This window comes from Gymnoscopelus braueri, assembly GCF_963280865.1.
Source record: "Gymnoscopelus braueri genome assembly, chromosome: 3".
NCBI classification, from domain to species: Eukaryota; Metazoa; Chordata; class Actinopteri; order Myctophiformes; family Myctophidae; genus Gymnoscopelus; species Gymnoscopelus braueri.
The window spans coordinates 7,956,972-7,982,400 of NC_137612.1; the positions used below are offsets into that span (position 1 = coordinate 7,956,972).

At 41.5% G+C, this 25,429-nt stretch overlaps 1 protein-coding gene across 1 annotated transcript in view; it reads left to right on the plus strand.

Annotated features, from left to right (window-relative positions):
* Nucleotides 1-25,429, plus strand: part of srgap3 (SLIT-ROBO Rho GTPase activating protein 3) — a gene marked incomplete at its 3' end in the record, with an annotated part of 151,414 nt that overhangs the window by 101,812 nt on the left and 24,173 nt on the right. Inside the window, exons 7-12 of the mRNA XM_080423383.1 lie at nt 3,800-4,021; nt 5,447-5,548; nt 12,735-12,932; nt 14,746-14,830; nt 20,302-20,329; nt 23,055-23,157. Of these exons, the coding sequence (XP_080279509.1) occupies nt 3,800-4,021; nt 5,447-5,548; nt 12,735-12,932; nt 14,746-14,830; nt 20,302-20,329; nt 23,055-23,157 (738 nt within the window). The remainder of the gene's footprint in view (nt 1-3,799; nt 4,022-5,446; nt 5,549-12,734; nt 12,933-14,745; nt 14,831-20,301; nt 20,330-23,054; nt 23,158-25,429) is intronic.

The following is a 25,429-nucleotide window of genomic DNA, read 5'->3' on the forward strand; positions in this document are numbered from 1 at the left end:
TTGCTCTGCTATCCAAGATTCTTGGCATCAAGTATATAAGAAAATCTGTGACATGAATGACGATTTTGTTTCTAGTCCCAGACTTTATCTTTTGGGTGATCCTGCTACTCGCACATTGTGAGGGTTACGATGCTGAATGGATGCAGACTAGTATCATGGTAGGGAAGGAGATCATAACTAGAAAAAGTGCTCCTCGGAGCACAGGTCTACGCCATGTCAGGTACGTTATTGTGGCCTCCTGGTGGCGCTATAATAGGCCAATGTGAAAAGGGTGCCATTTCTTCCTAGGCATTTCACGGCAATCAGACACTGCATTCATGATTTGAGGCATTTTGTTCAATTTTTGCTAAATTAGACCTGCTGGTGATGTATAACAGGCCAATGTGAAAAGGGTGGCATTTCATCCTCGGCCTAGTGGGAATGTGTGTGCAAAATTTCACGGAAATCGCACGCTGCGTTAATGATTTGAGGCATTTGTTCAAAACGGACCAATTAGGATGGAATATAGGAAATCGAACAAGTCCGTGTTGATCACATGACTATAGAGATACTGTGTATCGATTTGCGTGATGTTTGGACAAAATCTGTAGGAGGAATATCAAAAGATGGGTTTTGCAAAAATCGGCCTGCTGGTGGCGCTATAACAGGCCAATTTGAAAAATGTGGGTCAGAGGTTCGGCTTTGGCATCCAAGGAGTGTGTGTGCACAGTTTCGCAGCGACCGGGCCAACAGTGCCGGAGATTAGCTGTTCACAGACAGACACACACACGGACACACGGACAGGGTGCAAAACATAGTCTGGGCCATGTATTTCGGCCTGGCGGAGACAATGAGGGTGTGGAAGACAACAAGGGGACCTTCCACGCAGGAATGGTTGACTGAACTGGGAAAAATGTGGCCTTAGAATAAGTTAGCAATTTTGCTGATAAAAAAACATACTAATGCGCTTTTCAGATCTTTTACAACAGTCTACTTATCCTATTTGTAAAAGCCAACTTGAATGCTAAAATGAAGCTTCCTCTGTGCTAAAGACCAATAAAGTTATTCACATTATTAACTGTCACTGTCAGCAGCCTCCGGCTCTCCTCTAAACACCCCCCCCCCCCCCCACCCCCCAGCCTAATTAGGTTAGTTCATTCAACTCTGTGTGATAAGGTACTGTAATTAGCCTTGATGTCCTGCTGTGTAGAGCTCCTGTAATGCTGTGTACACTGACTCTGTATTCTGAATGGAACCTCCGGCAGAATCTAATTCAGAATTTAGTTCATGGCTGAGGTCAGGTTAACCCATTAAGACCGGGAACGCACCTGTGTCACTTTAAGATGTCTTTGGCTATTCAAAAATAGCAGAACTAATTGAGCTGGTCACTTCTTATAAGTACCTGGGCATTTGGCTAGATGCCAAGCTCTCATTTAAGGTTCATATTGAGAACCTAATCAAAAAACTAAGAGGACAAATAGGTTTCCTTTATAGAAACAGGTCATGTTTTTCTTTTTCCAGCAGAAAGACTATAATTCAATCTTTAATAATGTCTGTTTTTGACTATGGGGATATATTGTATATGCATGCTTCACTTTCCACACTGAAGCCTCTTGATGCAGTCTACCACAGTGCCCTGCGTTTTATTACTGGCGATGATTATCTCACCCATCACTGTATTTTATATGATAAAGTGGGATGGCCATCTTTCACAGTACGTAGAGAGCAACATTGTATTTTATTTATTTATAAGGCCCTGTGTGGAAAACTTCCTTTGTACCTATCCTCGCTTCTGAAACCTAAAGTTACAGGTCATTCAACACGTTAGATATACCAGTCCTCGTAAGAGCAGTGAACAAGGAAAGACTGCTTTCATGTATTATGCTCCACACAAATGGAACAAACTTCGGGATACTCTGAAACTGGTGCGATTGGTCTCAATTGAGACATTTAGGGTGCTTCTCGAGGACACACTACATAGTGATTGTACCTGCTTCATGTACAGTAACTCTATGCTTATTTGCACCTGTGACACTGTAATATGACTCAAATGTTTGTTATTGTTTTTCATTATGTATGTATTGTATTTTATATGCTGTCATCAGGGCGTCCTTGAAAAAGAGAGCTTGCTCTCAACGGGCTTCCCTGAATAAATAAAGGAAAAAGAAAGAAAAGAAAGAAAAGATATACAAGCTCATAGCGCGGCACCGAGTGCCGCGCTATGAGCTTGTAGATCTGCTATTTTTGAAAAATCGTGAAGATTTGTGCAAATCTTTGAATATTTCTAAAGTGAACATTTGTAACTCATATCTTTGCTTCTGGGGAAGCAGTTTTTTTTTGTTGAAAAAACAGATGTTTTTTTGTGGTGCTCAAACTTTTTCATGTCAAGGACCCCCCCAAAATTATATGTATTTGGCTGTGGACCGCGTCTCAAAATATGTTCTCCCAGAGACCCCCCAGAAACAAAGAATTGAGTTAGAAATGTTCGCTTTAAAAATATATTCAAAGATTTGCCCAAATGTTCAGGATTGGAAAATAATTTGCAAATCTACATTGCCGCGCTATGAGCTTGTATATCTGCTATTTTTTTAATAGTCAAAGAAATCTGAAAATGACAGAGTCTTCCCGGTCTTAATGGGTTACCGCAATGGCAGGTGATGGAATAAAATTATACAACATAATCGTGTACTTGCGAAAAGGCTGTCAGACTGTTTGACGACTACCATGAATAATGAGGGCTTTAGATTAGGATGGCAGAGTACAGAATGTTTAGGTGGATATCCATTACTTACTGGGGCACGGCGGCACAGTCTGTAGCGCTGTCGACTCACAGCTAGAAGGTCCTGGGTTCGATTCCTGCCGGGGACGCTGTGGGCACTGGGGGGCGTGTCCTCTCCTCCGCGTCATCAGTGCCCATACCCTAGGTGGAGTTTGCATGTTCTCCCCGTGTCACCTAGAGTAGGTACCCTCACACAAAACATGCAGTAATCCTGGTCACTATACTGCCTCCCCCTGGTCAGCCGGGGCGCCTGGTGGAGGGGAAATGAACTGGTTGGAATAACGTGTTCCTTCCACGCACTACGTCCTACCGGGGAAACTCCCCCCTGTCAGGTGATAAGAAGCGGCCTGCTAGCTCCTCGTGCATTGAAAGAGGCATGAGCTCAGTTCTGGGCTCTCCCTAGGCTGGCAGAGGGAGAGTAGTTCTGTGTACACTGTGACTCTGCATCTGAATGGGAAAACCTCCGGCAGAATCTAATTCAGAATTTAGTTCATGGCTGAGGTCAGGTTAACCCATTAAGACCGGGAACGCACCTGTGTCACTTTAAGATGTCTTTGGCTATTCAAAAATAGCAGAAATACAAGCTCATAGCGCGGCACCGAGTGCCGCGCTATGAGCTTATAGATCTGCTATTTTTGAAAAATCGTGAAGATTTGTGCAAATCTTTGAATATATGTATTTCTAAAGTGAACATTTGTAACTCATGTCTTTGCTTCTGGGGAAGCAGTTTTTTTTCTTGAAAAAACTGTTTTTTTTATGGTGCTCAAACTTTTTCATGTCAAGGACCCCCCAAAATTATATGTATTTGGCTGTGGACCGCATCTCAAAATATGTTCTCCCAGGGACCCTCCAGAAGCAAAGATTTAAGTTAGATTTGAGTTAGAAGTGGCTTGCTAGCTCCTCATGCATTGAAGGAGGCATGAGATCAGTTCTGGGCTCTCCCTAGGCTGGCAGAGGGAGAGGATTACATTGGCACTGGGTGAAAAAATGGGTTAATTTTTTTTTTTTTAATCCATTACTTCTTCCCTCTCCTTTGCACAGTGCTGTGACCTAGGCTACCACGCCAGCCTGGCGCGTACGTTCAGGACCTACCTGTCGGCCGAGTACAACCTGGAGACGTCGCGCCACGAGGGCCTGGACATCATAGAGAACGCCGTGGACAACCTGGACTCCCGCAGCGACAAGCACAAGATCATGGACATGCACAACCAGGTGTTCTGTCCTCCCGTGCGCTTCGAGTACCTGCCGCACATGGGAGACGAGGTGAGAGGCCATACATTAGGGCTGTCCTGATTACAAATTTAAGTTGACGATTAATTGTCACTCAAATAATTGTGATAAACAATTTAATTGTGTGTTTGGCCATTGAACATTGGAACACATGAAGCCTTTTAGGCTTCGTAATCAAAAATTGCACAGGGCAGACATGACAAATAAATGAAATATACAAAGAAATTATTGACATATTTAATAATTGTATACATGTAAAAATTGCAGAAATAGCTGATCTACAAGTTTACAACGCGTCACGCGTTGTAAGCTTGTAGATCTGCTATTTCTGCTATTTTTATATTTGAAAGGGAAAGACACATTTTCAACATGGAAATGATTTTGACGATTATGCAAAAATACGATTATCTCAAATAATTGCGATAAGACGATTATGTAATAATTGTGACAGGCCTATTATTGGGAGCACTTATGAAAATGTTACGTATATGTATATATGTACTGTAAAACAAAAACATCCCTCTTTGGTGGTTTTACATAGACCATAATGCTTAGCAACAGTATTCTCTGTACCTGAATCTGGTTTAGCATTACATTAAGAATACATTGGGACTGAGGTGTGTTCATCACTAGAAAAAGTGTCCCAAACTGACAGGTAATCATAAACACAAATCCACTGTATTTTTTAGTATCTTGTGACCAGATAATGTAGCATATGTTTTTTTTTTTTAAAAGACATTTATGGGCACTTTTGTAATGAGAAACGGGTTAGTGCTACAACTGGATTCAGCTATTTATTATGGAGCGCCGCAAGGCATGTATGTAAAAAAAACACCAAATGCTTTCTTTGTTTTGAGAGCTTTCTCTCAAAGATGCTGGAAAAACTCTGCCAGTCTGCATAAAATATGCAAAATAAGCCATTTCACGTCGGCTGGCCGCGTTAATTCCGCCTCACAGTAGAACAATAGGATTACGGTTGAAAATTGGCGACGTCGCCCTTTAACCCTTAGAACATTGGTTCTCAAAGTGGGGTCTGGGGACCCCCAGGGGTCCTTGAGGGGGTTCCAGGGGGTCCCCATTCAAATGATTGATAGGAACCAAATGGACCCTTATTGGTCTGTAACTCAGAGAGAGTGCAAATGGAACCAAATGGACCCGCCATTTGTACACTCTCAGAGTTAGATTAACATTGATTTTACAGTGTATATTGGGGTCCCAGATATAAAAATGCCATCAAATGGGGGTCCATGGCCCACTAATGCATATCAAATTGGGTTCCTTGAGATTAAAATGTTTCGGAATCACTGCTATAGCCTTAAAATGGTCTCTTTTGGTGGTCCCTGGCATGTCTTTTCAAATGGGGTCCGTGTGGGCTGACATGTATCACTTTGGGGGTCCTTGACATGAAAAAGTTAGAGAGACCAGTCCCACTTCAATGGTTCTCTTCCTGACCCACAGGTGTGCCAGGTGAGCGCCCAGCAGCCCGTCCAGACTGAGTTGCTGATGCGCTACCACCAGCTGCAGTCCCGCTTGACCACGCTGAAGATTGAGAACGAGGAGGTGAGGTCCCATCACTGTTGATTCTGACAGCAAATTTTCATTTAGCTTTAGTCATAGTCTTTTGAATAAAATTCCATTTAGTTTTAGTCATATTTTAGTCATCTGAATTTTTTTTGTTTTAGTCTAGTTTTAGTCGACTAAATATCATAAGATTTTAGTCGACTAAATCTACAGTTGATTTAGTCGACTATAATGTATTTTGGTGGTGCCTTGATGGCGTCGTAATGGCTGATTTTACACTTGGTTGCATGCTGAAAATAGCCGATCGATCTGCTATTTTCAGAGCGCAACACCGGAGCGCATAAAATGACTTGTCTTTTAGTTCACCTGGTTCTCTTCTCCACTAGTCCCTCACTAACATTTTAGTCTAGTTTTTATTTGTTGACAGAATTGTCTATATATTTAGTCTTAGTCATCATAGCTTAGTTTTTATTTAGTCTTTGTCAGTGAAAAAAGTAGTCAACGATTTTTTTGGTCATAGTTTTAGTCGACGAAATCAACACTGGGTCCCATGAAGGCTCAGCATCCTTTCCCCTCTTACATACAGTAGTAAAAGCCTTAGTGTTAATTTATGCATTGGTAACTCTGAGAATGTACAAATGTAGCCAAATGGACCCGCAAGGATCCATTTGGTTGTGGGGGCACCCAATATAGCCGAGTGTTTGCGTGCGTACTACATAGGCTCTGATGCCTGACAGCGAGTCTCCAGGGTTCAATTCCCGAGCTGGGCGGACCATTTTGCTTTGTGCGTCACTCCCCTGCTCTCTCTCTTTCCCTGTTTCCCCTCTCCACTGTACTCCTTTGTGTCACCTACCGGAACCGCTGCCTACTGGTCCGCTGGTCATCAAATTAGGAATGCGACAAAAACTAAAAAGTATCCATGAATTCAAGTCTGCATGCGGATGACTAATCAATAGAAAAACTTTTTTTGGGGTGAACTATCTACATACTAAATCTGTGTCACTTTTTGATTTGAGCTAAAAATGCATTCTTTTACACTTTGGCTATTCAAAAATAGCAGATCTACAAGCTCGTAGCGCGGCACAGAGTGCTGCGCTACGAGCTTGTAGATCTGCTATTTTTGAAAAATAGGGAAAATGTGTGCAAATCTTTGAATATATATCATTTTAAAGCGAACATTTTCAACTCTATTCTTTGCTTCTGGGTGTCCCTGGAACAAAATATTTTGAGATGGGGGTCGGCGGCCAAATACATATCATTTTGGGGGTCCTTGACATGAAAAAGTTTGAGCACCACTGATATAGAAACATTTTTATTTTTTCAGAATACTGTTGGGATTTGTAGACATTTATAGAATGGGCTTCAGGTCTTCAATTGGTTAAAAAACATACCCTCAGGTTTTTACAGTGTACTGTATCTCCCCAGAGCTGTAATGGCAGCTTTTACATGTTACTTTATGTAAATTAAACAGATCAGGAAGATGCAGGACTCAGTTGTCAGGAACCAAACTCCATGTTTATTGTAGATCTCATCACAGCAGAGAGAGACTAGTGTCTCCCTCCAGGGCTTCCCCCATCACTCCCAACACCAATGTCTTCCACATATTTATACTTGGTAGGATGGTACACAGAGGTATAACAACAGATGGTCATTCCTTAAATGGGCTTTATTCTATAACTGACTCGCACATAGTCGGCACGTTTGAAATAGGTTAGCATGAGTCGACTGTTTCTTAAAGACTTTGTTAGGGAGAGGAGTTTAACAAGGAAGAACAGGTGATGATTGTTGCATCTACTAATACATTCAATTAATCCATACCACAATGACTGTTATATGAATTTTATCCACTACATTCCAGCCCTTAGGGCATAAATATAAAGTATTTATGTCCTATAAAAATAGAGAAAATTCATAGAATGACAGGACATTATGCTAATTCAATGGGATACAATCATGTACAAATATTCAAAAAAAAACTGTATTGTTAGATACACGTGTGATGGCAGTGACAAGCAAGCATTGCGCATATGCTACTGGTCACGTATCCTCAAACAGTGTATTCAACAATTCTACAGTAATGGTTACAGAGAAAGTCAACACCAATAACAATTTTTCCCCACACTTCACTTATGTATTTAAAAATCATAGGACCTTTTGGCATACTGTATCTTTGATAATGCTATGCTCTTTGACATTTGTTAAACAACTGATGCAGCTTGTAGATTTATACAATTTTTTGGAAATGTTATATCTGATCTGCAGCTTGTAGATCTGCCATTTTTGGGAAAGATTGCCATTGCTTCTTTTAAATACTATTATGGTGGTGTAGTTCCACACTACAAACCTCCTAGCTTTATTGTATTACCTATTTAGTAGCTAGTTAAGACCTAAATGTACCCATCAGTTCAGGTAATTGATCCTTTGAAAAATAGAACTATCTCGGCCTGTCACCGGTCTCTGTCTTAGACTCCATATGATCTTGTTGACATAAAAGTCCTCAATCGAAAATTAATTTAATTTAATTTAATACAATTTAAATAAAAACGTTCCCTTAATAAAAGTGTTCCCTTACCCCCCAAAGTTTGTGAGTAACGTTCACGGAATAATGGACTGACCAATGGTCAAATAATGGTCGGAAATAAATGTTCCCTGACCCCCCACAGTTTGTGAGTACTTTCATAGAATAATGGACTGACCAATGGTTCTGCAGAAACCATCGGCCGGACCCATGATCCGGAAAGCTGCACACAAACTTTTTGCAGTAACATGTAATAATACTCAACCGAGGTACAGTTTAACCTGTCTTTATACTATCTCCATCAATCACTCAAAAATTGCTGTAACAATTTGCTGTTCTAAAAAAGTTCTAGCCTACTAGGATTATTATTACATTTTTTTTGTTCTTTTATTTTAAATTATATCAACACGTGGAATTTGCTACCGAATGGATTTTTCATCACGTATGGCATTATCAACACAGCATGGAATTTTCTTCACTCGGGTATTTTCACTACATGGAATAAAAAATATAGAATTATGTAAAATTTCTTGCCACATGGGAATTTGCCTACACGTGGTGTGTTTATTTTAATCCGAGTTTTACTTAACATTTATCTAGCAAGAGCACAATAAGTGGACTGGAGACAAATAAAATCTGTTTTAAATTACCCGTTTCACATTATTGATTGAGCGCCTTGAAACACTACATTTTGAATAATTACTTTGATACATTTTAAAACGCAAATGTATTCCTGTTCCAGTGTTTGGTCTATCTTCACTCACACACAGACACACACGGCCCCTATCGCACCTGCCACCCCCCTTCCCCCCTGTCAGCTATTCTGGGGAGAGGAATAGAAATGGGGGAACCAGACTGATAAGTGAACTATTTAGTTCATGTGTGTGGAAATAGATTACAATACTGACTTACTCAAGTTCTATGACATTATTGTCTTTTCTTTTATGCATATTACCCCACCATTAAACAATATTGTTCTTACATTAATTAGTAGAATATAATTCTCAATTTTGGATCGGATTGTACTGCGATTTTTAAGGAAGTACCATTAAACAATATTTTTCTTACATTAATTTAGTAGAATATAATTTTCAATTTAGGATCGGACTGTACTGCAATTTTTAAGGAGGTTATCTCGAATAAATTCATTTTATCACTCACTATTTTTAGTATGACAATGAATAGAACTTGCAAAGTAAATTAAACCGTTCAGAACATAACTCAGGACATGAACCTTTTATGTGTGTGGCCTGCTCCGCATGTAGTAGATTGGTGCCTGTTGTATTAACATTGTCACCTGGTCCATCTTGCCAAGGAGTCCGCGGAGCCCGACGTGGGGCAAGGCAGTGGATGTGGTCCACCCCGTTCTGGATAGTTGGCCACAGCATTTCCACCTGGCCCATAGTTGCATGGAACAGACCCTGCACCATATTGTTCGTGATCCTGGTCTGGGTGCTGCTGGTGCAGCCATGCCCTCTTTTCGACAGGACACTCCCTCTCCATGTGGTCATCTGAGGCACAGTAATGACATAAGACCGCTATGTCATATGGCTCACTGTTTCCTCCTCTTCTTTGCCTCCATTCACGGCTCCTTTTCTTCCTATGTGACTCCTGATTTGGTTGCTGCTGGCAGTTCTCATAGAACATCAACTGTGCTCTTTCCAATTTCTTCTTCCTCCCGTCTTCTTGTGAGAGCATGTGCCTCTCAGCGTGCTGTGCATGTCCCCACACCTCAGTGAGGTTCCGACTTTCCCATCCAATACAGGAAGTCATAACCCGGTTATGGATGGACGGGCGCAAGCCATTGATCACGGCAGTTTTTAACAAGTCACTGTAAGCCAGGTTGTCTAGTGTCACACCACAATGCTTCTGAAAGCAGTCCTCCATTCTATTTCTGTAGGTGTCACAGGTTTCATCAGCCCATTGCTTAGTGCTGTGAATTTTCGGCCAATCAGTGTGTGCTGGAAAAGCTGCTTTCACCCTGTCAAAAAGACCATCTCGATTCTGCAGCTGTCCAGTGATGATGTCATCTCTTTCTCCAGTCACATCAAAGTTTCCCCTGAGACGTAGCCACCTTAATCCAAAAACTTTGCGAAATACTGATTCCAGCTCTCTTGTCGATGGCCCATACATCTCGATCAAATCTAACACAGCCGTACACCAACGTACCGCGTCAATTATGGGGTCTGGAAGGTCCTTCACAATGTCATTGAATTCATCAGGTGTCCAGTTTCGCTGAACATGTACTGTTGCAGAGTACGCATCTATCTCTGCTTGCTGTGCCCCAGCCCCCGGACGGGGATGAGGGTTTGGATATGGAATTAATGGGAATAGGTTACTTGGACAGAGCGTCGCTGTGACATCTGCGTGTTCCTTGGGTGTAGTAGCAGTCAGTTGTGTGTCTCTCCTGCAGTTTGGCTCCTTCTGCCTCACATTGTAGTCATCAGGAGAAGTATTGGCTTGTAGATCTGCTAATGTCACCATAGTTCTGTCAAGGTGTTCTCGCAGTAATGTCACTTCTTTACGTTGGTCGTTGAGTTGTTCTTGCTGTAGCGTTGCGGCCCTCTTAGCTTTGTCACGCTGGTCATTGAGTTGTTGTTGCATTCTCTTCGCTTTGTCACGTTGATCTTCCAAGGCCTTCTGTTGGTCGTCAAGTTGTCGCTGCATTTTCTTTCTGCTCGGTTTTGCTCCCATCTTCTTAAGATTCTAAGTGGAGTGTTTGCTATAACAGCAAAGCATCCACCCTGCTCACAGCGCCAATTGTAATGGCAGCTTTTACATGTTACTTTATGTAAATTAAACAGATCAGGAAGATGCAGGACTCAGTTGTCAGGAACCAAACTCCATGTTTATTGTAGATCTCATCACAGCAGAGAGAGACTAGTGTCTCCCTCCAGGGCTTCCCCCATCACTCCCAACACCAATGTCTTCCACATATTTATACTTGGTAGGATGGTACACAGAGGTATAACAACAGATGGTCATTCCTTAAATGGGCTTTATTCTATAACTGACTCGCACATAGTCGGCACGTTTGAAATAGGTTAGCATGAGTCGACTGTTTCTTAAAGACTTTGTTAGGGAGAGGAGTTTAACAAGGAAGAACAGGTGATGATTGTTGCATCTACTAATACATTCAATTAATCCATACCACAATGACTGTTATATGAATTTTATCCACTACAGAGCCCAGGAAGGAGGGCCTTAACAATCTGTTCTTGCAACAACCAGACTCCACTGACCCTCGCTCCACAGGAGCTGAGAATGTTTAGGTTGCGACGGCGCTAATGAGGTGCTATCTCTGAAGACACATACATGTAGAAGAAGGCCCTCAGCAGGCAGGAGAGTAGAGAATGCAGGTGCTAATGGTGGTGATAATAACCATGGCTTGCCAGACCTGCCTTCCACCAATGCCTCTGTGTCCCTTCCTATCTCTCTCTCTCCCTGTTTCATCTGGTGGGTAATGGAAGAGCCATGCTATTATTTAAAGTGGCCCCTATCAGTGTCAGCCTCAAACACACACACAAAAAAAAGAGCCATTTAATATTTTATTTTCACCCCGTTTATGCATCTGCTAGACAGCAGACACATTTTTTATGTTTTCTCTCCTCCGGGTTCTACAGTATTTATGTCTGATCTGATAGTCCTGGACCTGCTTTAGTGTAGGAAAGGGATGCACCACGTTTGTATTATTTATTGTTTCTGGGGGTCGATTTGTCTTTCAAATGGATTTAGCTGCCAAGGTGAATTAATTCATGCTCGTCCATGAAACTCTCAACAGTTTTGCTCAAGTTCTATTTCTCCTTGTTTCAAGCTCCCCAAACTAAAGGCCTTCGTCTTCGTCATGAAGTGATGATGTGTGCTATGTGGTACATATTCCCAGGGGTGTAAAGTACATTTACTCAAGTACTGTACTTAAGTACAATTTTGAATAACTTTTACTTCTACTCCACTACACCTCAGAGGCAAATATTGTACTTTTACTCCATTACAATTATTTGAAAACTTTAGTTACTAGTTACTTTGTAGATTTTTATTATTATTACAAAACATACATTAACCACTTCAGCCCTATATACATTTCGGCCATTTGAAAATAGCCGATCTACAAGCTCACAATGCGTCGCGACGCATTGTGAGCTTGTAGATCTGCTATTTAAAGTAAAAAATCACACCCAGTGTGAAGTGGGCGGTGTGGTCACAGTGGTCATCACAGTGATGGAAGTTCACTTAAAGAAAAGTTATATTGTGGACCAACCATTGTACACCCCTAACTTTAAAAAAAAACATAAATGTGGTTTTTTTAAGTGCATAGTCCTATTTATAGGGCTATGCACATGTGTCATGTTTCACTAGCCAATCACAGTCCTGAATAGACTGTGATTGGCCAATCACGGTGCAGGGTTAGGGGGGGGTACACTGGTGGCCAATCACAGCGCAGGGTTGGGGGGGTGCAATGGGTGGGGGGGGTACAATGGTGGCCAATCACAGTGCAGCGAATGTCGATGTCCAAACCTCACATATAGGGGCGGTTTCACCGCCCAAAAATCTGAATACTTTTTCCACCACTGACAGTTGCTCAAGTTCTATTTCGCCCCCAAACTAAAGGCCTTTTTTCGTGGTGAAGCGATGATGATGATGTGCAGTGAGAACATGTCATGTGGTACATATTCCTCTGTCACTCACACACACACTGTTGTCTTTCAGGTGAGAAAGACCCTGGACGCGACCATGCAGACGCTCCAGGACATGCTGACGGTGGAGGACTTTGACGTGTCGGACGCGTTCACACACAGCCGCTCCACCGAGTCCATCAGGTCCGTGGCCTCGGAGTCGTACATGAGCAAGATGAACGTCGCCAAGAGGCGGTCAAACCAGCAGGAGACTGAAGTCTTCTACTTTACCGTGAGTTCAGGACTGTTTTTATATGATTATTAATGCTCTCTAATGGTGAACAGCTGCCCCAGTGTTGATTTTGACAGCAAATTTGTATTTAGTTTTAGTCATAGTCTTTTGAATAAAATCTGAAATGTTTTAGTTTTAGTCGACTAAATATCATAAGATATAATAGTCGACTAAATCTACAGTTGATTTAGTCGACTAAAATGTGTTTTGGCGGTGCCTTGATGGCCGATTTTACACTTGGTTGCATGCTGAAAATAGCCGATCTACAAGCTAAATAGTAGAGCTTGTAGATCTGCTATTTTCAGGGCGCAACACCCGAGCGCAACCAGACATAAAACGACTTGTCTTTTAGTTCTACTGTATCTCTTCTCCACTAGTCCCTCACTAACAGTTTAGTTTAGTTTAGTTTTTATTTGTTGACGAAATTGTCGATATACTGTATTTAGTCTTAGTTTCAGTCATCATAGCTTCGTTTTTATTTAGTTTTTGTCAGTGAAAAAAGGTAATCGACGTAACATTTTTCGTCATAGTTTTAGTCGACGAAATCAACACTGCAGCTACCCCGATGTGTACTTTAGAAGAAGAATTGAGCTAACGCCATGTTCCCACTGTTTTAGGGAAATCAATTTCTGATTATCCATGACCTCATTTGAGCTTTTGTTAGTTAGCTATTCAACGGACACTGTCATTCAGTGGACACACGTACAGAGTAATCAAGGAAGTATCTTAGCTCTACAAAAAAAAATCATTAATTGGACTTAAATCTCTGAAATGCCCTTCTCCCCGGCTGGTCCCGGAAGACTCCACTTTGCAGTAAGGGAAGCCAGGGGGTCAAATTTAAATGAGTGAAATGTGATAATATGCAATCAATTCTTTACCTGTTTCTTGAATCAAAAAATCAAAACCAGTTAAACAAACTTGTGAAACGTGAGATCACTGTTGAGGCAGGAGACCAAAGTCCCCAAAAAGTACCAGTTCAGGACCATTCATTTGACAGCTGCATGGGGTAGATTGATTGATTGATTGGATACTTTATTACTATTAGTCAGAAATGTAAACAGCACATGGTACAGTCAGACATTAGGCTAAAAGGATAACACAAAACTTGTTTCCATTGTGGTCCTATGGCATGGTGACTCCAGTATGTGAAACTCAAACAATTACAAAGTAGACAATGTTTGGCAACTGATCTGCATGCACTAGGACAGTGGTTTTCAACCCTTTTCATATCAAGGTCCATTATTTATTCAGCATTTGAGCCACGGAACCACCGTTTGATGAGATTTAGACTCTCAGACCCAAGACTTAGAATATTTTCTTATCGTTGGATAAGATTTTGTCCACAATTCCATCCATGCTGTATTGATGCTGGTACCATAGGAGAGACAACAGGCAAAACGTCGATCAAAATAACAATTCTTTAATTAAGTAATAACAGATGTTTAACAATAATTTTACACTCTCAAGAGTTAAAGATCTATAAGGGTCCTTTTGATTACCAACTCTCCATCATTTAGCCGGGGACCACCTGGAACCCCCTCAAGGACCACTGGTGGTCCCCGGACCACTGGTTGAAAACCACTGAACTAGAATACTAGGGCCCTGGCGGGGAAAAAAAGTGCTCTGCGTATAAAAAATCAAGCCATCATTGCTACATCATTTGTAAACAAAGATGAAATGACAAATGGAACAAATTGAATTTGTGCCTGTGTCGTTATATGAGTGACACCGAGTTATGTGGGGCCTCGTGTTGTCAGATTGCATTAGAGCTGTTCACTCACTTAATATATGACTCCATTTTGTCTCTCTGCAGAAATTCAAGGAGTTTCTGAACGGCAGCAACCTCATCATTAAACTGCAGGCCAAGCATGACCTACTGAAGCAGACTCTGGGTGAAGGTAAGGGCCGCGTTTCCTCCTGTGATGTCTGTTAACGCATTCAATCCGGGGACGCATCTCTGTCATTTTTTTTATTTCTTTGGCTATTCAAAAATAGCAGATATACAAGCTCATAGCACGGCACCGAGTGCCGCGCTACGAGCTTGTAGATCTGCTATTTTTATTTTTTTAATCTTGAAAATGTGTGAAAATCTTTGAATATATGTATTCTACAAACAGTTTTTGGAAAAAACTTATGTTGCTCTAATATCAGTGGTGCTCAAACTTTTTCATGTCAAAGACACCCCAAAATAATATGTATTTGGCTGTGGACCCCCATCTCAAAATATTTTGTTCCAGGGACCCCCAGAAGCAAATATTTGAGTAAAAAAAATGTTTGCTTTAAAAAATATATATTCAAAGATTTGCACACATTCAAAAATAGCACATCTACAGTACAAGCTTGTATGTAATATCTGCTATTTTTGAATAGCCAAAGTGTAAAATAACGCTTTTTAGCTCAAATAAAAAAATGTCACACATGCGTTCCCGGTCTCAATGGGTTAAATGGCATGGCGCCTTGTCCAGTGTGTTTATCCTCTAATTAAGACCCAAAGAATCCGGGGGATGAGTGAGTCTGTAAAATAGACGCCCTCAGGCTCATGATTTACAGTAGCTCCTCTATACTGTAATGAGCAGCAGTGACAGAGGTATAAGGGACACTACAGAGCAAGGGGTGTGGGCAACTTTGATGATGGAGAGGGCCACGATATTTCCATACTCACACATTGCATATACTGTCGGTAGGCCTGACCTCGACTAAGTCGACTAGTTGACTGGTTAGTCGCGGGGGGTCCGAGTCGACTGCGTGTCTCTTAGTCGAATCTAGTCGGAAAAAATATATATATTTTTTTTTAAGGACCAAAAATGTTTTTAATCGTTTTTTGGCCAAGTCTACACCTGCAACCACACGTAAATTCCACTTTATTCTTCTTATTCCTCGTCCTTGTATTGGTATTGTCTGTGTTGGAGCGCCTCAGTGCGGCTGCAGAGTTCATGTGCAACCTCTTCCAGAGAGAGATAGAGACACTAGAAACTCTGCTGGAGACACAAAACAAACTGTGTAGACTTGGCCCTTTGAAATAAAATGTATTTTGGCCCTAAAAAAATTAATAAAATAATATATATATATATATATATATATATATATATATATATTAGTCGACTGCCAGTCGACTATTGGCAATTAGTCGCCAATTAGATTCGACTAAACAAATCCTTAGTCGGGGACAGGCCTAACTGTCGGGCAGAAACCTCTTATCTTTATTATTTCTTTTTACAAAGAACCAGGAGATAACGCGATCCAAAGATGTACTGCTCCATTCACTTCCCTGTTAAAATATTAGGGAAATATTTAGAATCTCTGCTCCTGTGTTTTACTATGTATTTTTGATCGAAACATGCTATTTTCAACTGGGTATAACAAGCGAACGGGAATCGCGATGACAGTGAAACCCCTCCGTGATTAGCAACCCATCAGGGGATCGATCGTACTGGAGATAAATATTCTGTGACTACTTGAAAAGGTAAGAAAATCGCAAAATCCTGGCAGTGTGGGCTTTTTGGGGCCATTTAGTGAATGGCAGTGAGTGAGTTAATCCCCTATAATTCTATGTCACACAAAAGTAGCAAAAATAGCTGATGCGTTTTGAGCTTGTAGATCTGCTATTTGTGAATTGGAATCCCGAATATTTTTTTTTACTATTTTTTAAATTGGAATCCTGAAAAGTATTTTCTTATTTCATTTCAAATGTATTTAGTTACATTCTTATGTTAACTTTATGAACTTAAATACAAATGCATTGGACATAAAAAAAGACAATCGAATTGTAATACTAGCCTACTACATTAAGCTACTAATATAGCCTGAAGTAATTAAAGTGGGTCAGGTTTGCATGTTTGGAATTGTACCAGCTGAAATCAATAATATATCAGCATTCCAATATTAACCTCCGTGCCGCATTAAGTGAAGGTGGGGGGCCGCATATATATGTGGTCCCCGGGCCGCCAGTTTGCCCATGTATGCTACAGAGGCTGGTGGAGTTAATATTCAAAAAGGAAGGCGATCTCATCAAAACATCAAAATCTCCTTTGAGGTCTGGACTCGCCTCTCTGGTCATTTCCACTGGTGCTGTGAACGATCTGGCTGGTGTCTGTATAGAGGAATAGCCTCAGGGAGGGTCCCGTCAAGAGCCTGATTCCATTTCCAGGCCATAAGAGGAAAATGCCCCCCCCCACTCCCCTCCCTTCTTCCCTTCCCGGGGGGAACCCCTTGTCACCTCATCCGTGAACAGGTTACGCCCAATCAATCAGCTGGCCCAGGACCAGGCCCATGTCAGCAGCTGCTCCGGCACCAGGAGTTTTCTCCTTAACCCATTAAGACCTGAGGCCATTCTTTAAAAAAAATCTAAATCCTAACAGTTTTTTGAAAAAAATATAAAAAATATTTTTTCACGATTTTTCAAAAATAGCAGATCTACAAGCTCGTAGCGCGGCACTCGGTGCCGCGCTACGAGCTTGTATATCTGCTATTTTTGAATAGCCAAAGACATCTAAAGTGACACAGATGCGTTCCAGGTATTAATGGGTTAATGGAAAAGGCTCAGCGTTCAGAGACAGCTGAGGCCTGTACGACAGACAAGGTGTACAGACTGTATGCCTTCCAAATCGCTTTGGTTTTTACAGCAGTGGTGGAAAGTAACTAAGTACGTGTAATCAAGTACTGTACTTAAGTACAATTTTGAGGAATTTGTACTTTACTTGAGTATTTCCGATTTCCAGTACTTTTACTTCTACTCCACTACATCTCAGAGGCAAATATTGTACTTTTACTCCACTACAATTATTTGAAAACTTTAGTTACTAGTTACTTTGTAGGTTTTGATTATTATTACAAAACATACCATTAACCACTTCTGCCCTATATACATTTCGGCCATTTGAAAATAGCCGATCTACAAGCTCACAACGCGTCGCGATGCGACGCATTGTGAGCTTGTAGATCTGCTATTTTCAAAAGATTTTGAAAACTTGTGAAATGGGCCATTCTGCATAATGAGTACTTTCTACTTTTCGTACTTTAAGTACATTTTGATGCCAATACTACCTTTACTCAAGAAAGTTTTGAATTCCGGACTTTTACTTGTAACAGAGTATTTCTACATTGCGGTATTGATACTTTTACTTCAGTAAAACTTTTGACTACTTTTTCCACCACTGGTTTTTAATTCAAAACCCAAGTATCCTTCAGGTTCTTTTCTCTGTTCCGTGGAAAGCAACGGGGGTCATTATATGTACTTAGTTTCATATACACATAAACACTGTTTCATATCAATCTGACGCCTGATGTGGCTTAGATGTGTTTGAATGACCGTAGCGCTGAGCAGCAGCAGGCAGCATGTGGACATGAGGGCATGTGGGGGCTGGCAAAGTCCTGCCCATGTTTAATTATTCAGGTGATCATTCAGGGCCCAGGGTTTAGCTCATTAGCCCTTTGCTTCAAGACCAAAATAGACGATGTGTTTGTGTGTCTATACTCGTGCATGTGTGTGTGTGTGTGTGTGTGTGTGTGCGCGTGCGTGCGCGCGTTTGTCATTCTGGGAACTGAAATGATGGCAAACCCCATCTCAGTGTTTGTTTCTGCTTGGGGAGAGCCAGTGTAAATGTTGAAAGTGCTGAAGAACTATCGCTCATTGGAATGACAAGTGGCAAATGTAATGTTTTTGTTTCTGTTCTTTCCTCACATGAACGCTCCAGAGACCCCGGAGCAGAACTGCCAAAATTATGTATATAGAGAAACGTGTCGGCCTTCACGTCTCTTTTGTCCATTGTAAAGCGAGACTGTATAAACTGTTGGGATAGTGTTCTGGTCTTAACTCTTTGTGCAGTGACTGCACTGCAGTCAATGGTCAAGTCAATAGACGCACAAAGACATCTTCTTAGACCCCTAACTCATATAAAGCTGCATGCTCTTTGAAATGACTTAATTTATGCAGTTGTGTGAGAGCAGGCATGCTATTATTCTCTCTATGGGGGGAAGCGCTGGTTAGAATGCGTTGTTATTATCAGAAATAGAAAAGAGAAGTCGTTGGCCTCAGCAACTGCCTAGATTTGCACACATTAATCCTGCTAACAAACGCAGCATGGTTGGGAGTTTGATTCTGTCTTTGTACTGTATGTATGATGCACCACAAGCGTGTGCGTGTGGCTGTGTGCGTGTGCGTGTGCGTGTGCGTCTGTGCTTGTGTGTGTTATTGTTCTATTACTATACTTGTGAGCACAAGTATCGTTGAATTTGAGAAATATAGATTGTGAGGACAATTTTCCTCACAAGAGAAATGGTTGTTTTTATGGTTTTAAAAAAAACTAGATTTTTCAGAACTAGGCTTATTCAATGAGGAAAATATTCAGGTTGGGGTTTAGGATTAGACATTAAGGGATTATTAGGTTTAAGGGGGCTTGAAGTTATGCCTCAAAAATAGCAGATCTACAAGCACACAACCCATCGCGATGCCCTAAAATGTTGACGTCCTCACGAGTATAGTAATGCAAACGTGTGTGTGTGTGCGTGTGCGTGTGCGTGTGCGTGTGCGCGTGTGTGCGTGCGTGCGTGTGCGTGTGCGTGTGCGTGTGCGTGCGTGTGCGTGTGTGTGCGTGTGCGTGTGTGGCATTTCTATGTGCACATTTCAATATGCATGTTGTGGTGGTTCATATAGGAACAAAAGAGTCAGTGAGCCAGTGCAGACATCGCTCAGTGACACCAGTGTTAGATGACCTCCCCCCACCCCCACCACCACCCACCCTTCAACCCCCACACACACCCGTCTGCTCCCCACCCTCACCCCCCCTCACCCCCACCTCATTCTTTGCTCTGGGAGCAGAGCATGGACCCCCTTCCTCTGCCTGCAGGGTCTCTCTGGGTCCCTTGAGGTTACTACGGCTACGACTGATGAATAGTCGTTTTTTTCCCTACAATGTAAAAATCCTGATGTTAATTTAACTTGGTAGAGTGTGAATAATATGGACCCGGTCCATATTTTAACACTCAGAGTTCAATCAACGCTCAGGAGTTTAAAGTGTTTGAATGAACGGCATTAGAGCCACGGCATTTACCCCCCATTTACCCCCCATTCGCCCCCTCACCGCTGTAAACACGCTGGCATGTTTAATGATACGCTGCTATTTGTCCCAAAGTGACTGCAAAAGATTGCTGCTATTTGTCTCAAAAAGCTTCATACCCTGTACTGTACATATAACATAACATAGCTCTGTTTACACAATGCTGTACCCCCTACAACTGTATATACTTTCCCCATTTTCAACTGTGTTTACTATATTTTGACACTTTGCTTTGGCAATGTAAACGCATGTTTTCTCATGCCAATAAAGCTCCTTTGAATTGAATTGATATGTCCTTTCTTTTTGGTCCACAGGTGAAAGGGCAGAGTGTGGAACCACAAGGTAAGATAATTTTTGTTTTGTTTTATTTAACATGATGAAATGACAATGTCCATCAACACCATCAGTGGTTTGTTCAAACATTAGCCAGCCGTATAGACCATGATGCCACCACAATACTACATTTAGCGCAAAGAGGGACAGATCTAGCCTGGAAACCAGATGAATCTGCCAGTGCAACCAAAAAAAAATTTGGACGTCCCTGCCCCCCGAAGTTGTGGGGCTACCAATCAGGGCCCAGGTTTATCACCAGAGGCTTTTTTTTGTATTCGCGGAATGCAGGTTCCACACAGAGATTCAGGCCAGGCTAGGACATATCACCCGGAGATACAAGCACCTAGATATCTTTACAAGGCATTCACTCCATTGATACAGAACAGAATAAGAAACCATTCAGAGACAAATCTATGCAGAAGAATGGTTCCAAATTAAAAGGACGCTGACCTTTCATAAGGATCCGAGAAATCTCAGTGGGGAAGTAGTCTAAAGGCCAAACCGCACCGATGTAACTAGTCGCAACTGCCATTGGGGATATTGGTTGCAAGTAGTTGCAAGGAGTTGCATGGCGAATCATTGGTGTGGAGTGGCCTTGAGCGTGGGGCACAGCACAGAGCTTCAGCAAAGATGTGTCCTTGCTTTTAAATATACTGCACATAATCTCTTGTGAGGGATTAAACATCTCTTTGTACCAAAGTGTAGCAGTAGGAGGGGTTTTATTTCATCCAATTAATTAAGATGCATTTTCAGGCTAATAGCAGGAGTTTATCCCACAACCCATTGTGATGAGATGAGCTGCGGCTATTTTCAACAAAGAAATTATCGCCTGTTTTGATTTGTCTAAAATAGGGACACCAGGGTTTAAGTGGTTAAAATTCTACCATAAAAAGGGAGGAAGTGAGAGTGAAAGTAGAATAGAAGCAAAATGAAAGCAAATCGATAAAGTGTCTCCGTGAAGCAAGGGACCACAAAACTATTTTCAGTTCACTACATATTTGACTGCCAGGCTTACATGAGTAATATAATCACACCTATGCGTGTGATATTGTTGTTGTTGAGGGCCATATTGCAATCGTTTGCCGTCTGTTCAGAAAAGCAATATGTAGCTTTTCACCGAGATATTGTGTTAACACAAATCTGAGCTGCATGTTTTTATATGCTGCTTGTCAAAATGAGTTGTTGTGTATCTGGGTCTGTGCTCAGGGAGTCGTTCAGATAGGAAGGCGGAAATGGCTGCGACGCGGCTTTGTTACTGTGTTTGTCCTGCAGATGGAGCAGGGGTGCTATTAGAGTATATGTGTGTGCGTGTGCGTGTGCGTGTGCGTGTGCGTGTGCGTGTGCGTGTGCGTGTGCGTGCATGAGTGCGTAACTGAGAGTGTGTGTGTGTGTGTGTGTGTGTGTGTGTGTGTGTGTGTGTGTGTGTGTGTGTGTGTGTGTGTGTGTGTGTGTGTGTGTGTGTGTGTGTGTGTGTGTGTGTGTGTGTGTGTGTGTGTGGCCATGCCTCAAAGGCCTGAAACCTGACCATTGTCCAGACAGATAGCCATCTGTGTACCATACAAATATGTGTGTGTGTGACAGAGAGAGGGAGAGAGAAAAGATATAAATAATTCTATAGGGTTCCAATTCTACAGATATATCATTACTGAGAATCTTGTGATATAGACAAATACAGGGAAGTCAAGTGTGTTTTCTGAAATGCAATCGGGCATTGAAATGCTGTATAGGTTCATTCAGTAGCTATTGGTCTATCCATTTAATGAAAACCATTGACTACCCCCCCCCCCCCAGTGGTGGAAAAAGTACTCAAATTCTTAACTTAAGTAGAAGTATCAATACTGCAATATAGAAATAAAGTCCAGAATTCAAAATTTACTTGATTTAAAGTACAAATGTATTGGCATCAAAATGTACTTAAAGTACTAAAAGTAAAAGTACTAAAATGTTTGAAAATAGCCTATGTATAAAATAGGGCTAAAGCGGTTAATGTATGTTTTATAATGTAATAATTTATACCTGCAAATACCTGTGACGAGTAACTAAAGTTTTCAAATAATTGTAGTGGAGTAAAAGTACAATATTTGCCTCTGAGATGTACAGTAGTATAGTAGAAGTAAAAGTATTGGAAATTGGAAATACTCAAGTATAGTACGAATACCTCAAAATTGTAATTAAGTACAGTACATAAGTAAATGTACTTAGTTACTTTCCACCACTCCCCCCCCACACACACATACACACACACTATAAGTTAAACTATCGGGACGACATGAAATGTCAGCCGGTGGCCTCGATTCTGTTTCCTCGCTTAAATGTCTTTTCATGCAGGTACTGTATGCATTGGGAGTCATTAAGCAATGCTGTGTTTTCAATCTGTCAAGAGGAGTGCTTTATTAGAGAGCCTTGCAGGCCCCCCCCCCCCAAATCCCTCAGCACTAGTTAGGGGTTAATTAGAGGCCAGACCAATTGGGTTTTAAATAACACCAGGCCAGCAGGATATAAACGTCTGCTTTTTGATTTTGTTTTCAACAGTTTGAATAAATATCACTTCCTCCTCCGCACTGCCATCCACACATGACACATCCTGTACTTACAGGGAAGACTTTTTGACCCCTTGCCCTGTGTTCTAGTGAAACTAGCTATTCTTGTGTTACCAGCCTCCATGGTATTTTGTTACTGTTTCGCAGTGTGTTTTGATATTTTTATTTTATTCCCTTGTTCCATCATCTCCCAGGCCCCCCACTCTACCCCCTAAACCACAGAAAATGCGGAAGCCTAGGCCACGCTCCACGTATAACCATAAGCTGTTTAACGGCAATATGGAGACCTTCATCAAGGTATCCCTTTAGTGCTGGTGTGTGTGTGTGACTGACCTGTAACCTGTGAGGCTGGAGAAGAAGCTCTCGACCTTCTTCCTTCTCTTGTCCTCGACGCTCTCGCCTTCTGTTCCTTCCTCTTCCAGCTGCCTTTGTCCTATGCTGTAACAACGTCTGTGTTTAACCTTCAAAAAGGACAATTCACGCTTTGTCGAACGACCCGCACGACAAAAATAAGACGTGCTTAGTATTTATATTCCATTAACTTTCATTTACAAATGCATCTTTTATTTGTTTTGGTTCGTACGACATGGTCGCTCGATGAAGCATTAATGAGCCTTAATAATCCTCCTCCTCCTTTTCCTCTGGCTCTGCTGGAGCGGACAGAGTGGCAGTGAGCTGTCTCTGTGTTTGTTTGAACAATTTTTACCATCTATTTGCTTTGGTTTTTATTTTCAAACCGGTCACCGGAAGGCTCGCCCCAAAACACATTCACCCCTATTGTTTTTCGCGGACCACTCACACCCAGCGGTTCTTGTATTCTTGTATTCGTTTTTTTACTGAGGTTTAGTTTAGGAATAAGGCTAGGTTTAGGCATAGTCTTACTGAGGTTACATTCAGGAATAAGGTTAGGTTTAGGCATAGTTTTACTGAGGTTACATTTAGGAATAAGGTTAGGTTTAGGCATAGACTTACTGAGGTTACATTCAGGAATAAGGTTAGGTTTAGGCATAGTTTTACTGAGGTTACATTCAGGAATAAGGTTAGGTTTAGGCATAGTTTTACTGAGGTTACATTCAGGAATAAGGTTAGGTTTAGGCATAGTCTTACTGAGGTTACATTCAGGAATAAGGTTAGGTTTAGACATAGTTTTACTGAGGTTACATTCAGGAATAAGGTTAGACATAGTTTTACTGAGGTTACATTCAGGAATAAGGTTAGGTTTAGGCATAGTTTTACTGAGGTTACATTCAGGAATAAGGTTAGGTTTAGGCATAGTCTTACTGAGGTTACATTCAGGAATAAGGTCAGGTTTAGACATAGTTTTACTGAGGTTACATTCAGGAATAAGGTCAGGTTTAGGCATAGTTTTACTGAGGTTACATTCAGGAATAAGGTTAGGTTTAGGCATAGTTTTACTGAGGTTACATTCAGGAATAAGGTTAGGTTTAGACATAGTTTTACTGAGGTTACATTCAGGAATAAGGTTAGGTTTAGACATAGTTTTACTGAGGTTACATTCAGGAATAAGGTTAGGTTTAGGCATAGTTTTACTGAGGTTACATTCAGGAATAAGGTTAGGTTTAGGCATAGTTTTACTGAGGTTACATTCAGGAATAAGGTTAGGTTTAGGCATAGTTTTGCTGAGGAAACGTTTAGGAATAAGGTTAGGTTTAGGCATAGTTTTACTGAGGTTACGTTTAGGAATAAGGTTAGGTTTAGGCGTAGTTTTACTGAGGTTACATTTAGGAATAAGGTTCGTTTTTGGCATAGTTTTACAGAGGTTACGTTTAGGAATACCTGGTCGGCGACCGTTCCGAGGTCGCCGGATTAGACCCCGGGGGCGAGCGTGTTTTGGGGCGAGCGTTCTTGTATTCTTCAAAACCCAGTCAGTCTGTGTACAGCGGAGAGAGAGAGAGGAGGCAGCGTTTTGGGTTTGCTGTGTTCCTCTCTCTGTATAAACCAGCCCATTGCTGCGTCTCCTCCAGCCATCCCCATTGCCACAGTCCCCTATGCTTACAGATCCATCTCTAACCTTGAGGGGGGCGTCTGCCTGTCTGTCTGTCATCTGAGCTTTTCTAACTTTGTGCTTCTCCCTCCTCTGCCTCCACTTTCCCTCTGCTGCTCATTGCTCTGTCTGCGGCTTCCTGTCTCAGAGGAAGAAGGAATGCCCGTGCTCGTATTCAGGTACTATTAGTGGGGAAATTATTTAGGTTTCAGGGGGTGAAGAAGAAGAAATCACGACACCATTAAATTCCAGAGTGCCGATCTATCTCTGAGAGTGGATATAACTGAATAATGATAAACTGCGCTGCACTGCAAAAGTCACTGCGCTTTGAGAGTTTAACTTTAACCACTTTGTCCATAATTTATACTTTGGCTATTCATACAATTTGGCTATTGTATAGCAGATATACAAGCTCGTGGTGCGGCACCGAGTGCCGCACCACGAGCTTGTAGATCTGCTATTTTTTTTTGAAAAATCGTGAAAATGTGTGCAAATCTTTGAATATATATATTTTTTAAAGCGAACATTTTGAACTGAAATCTTTGCTTCTGGGGGGTCCCTGGA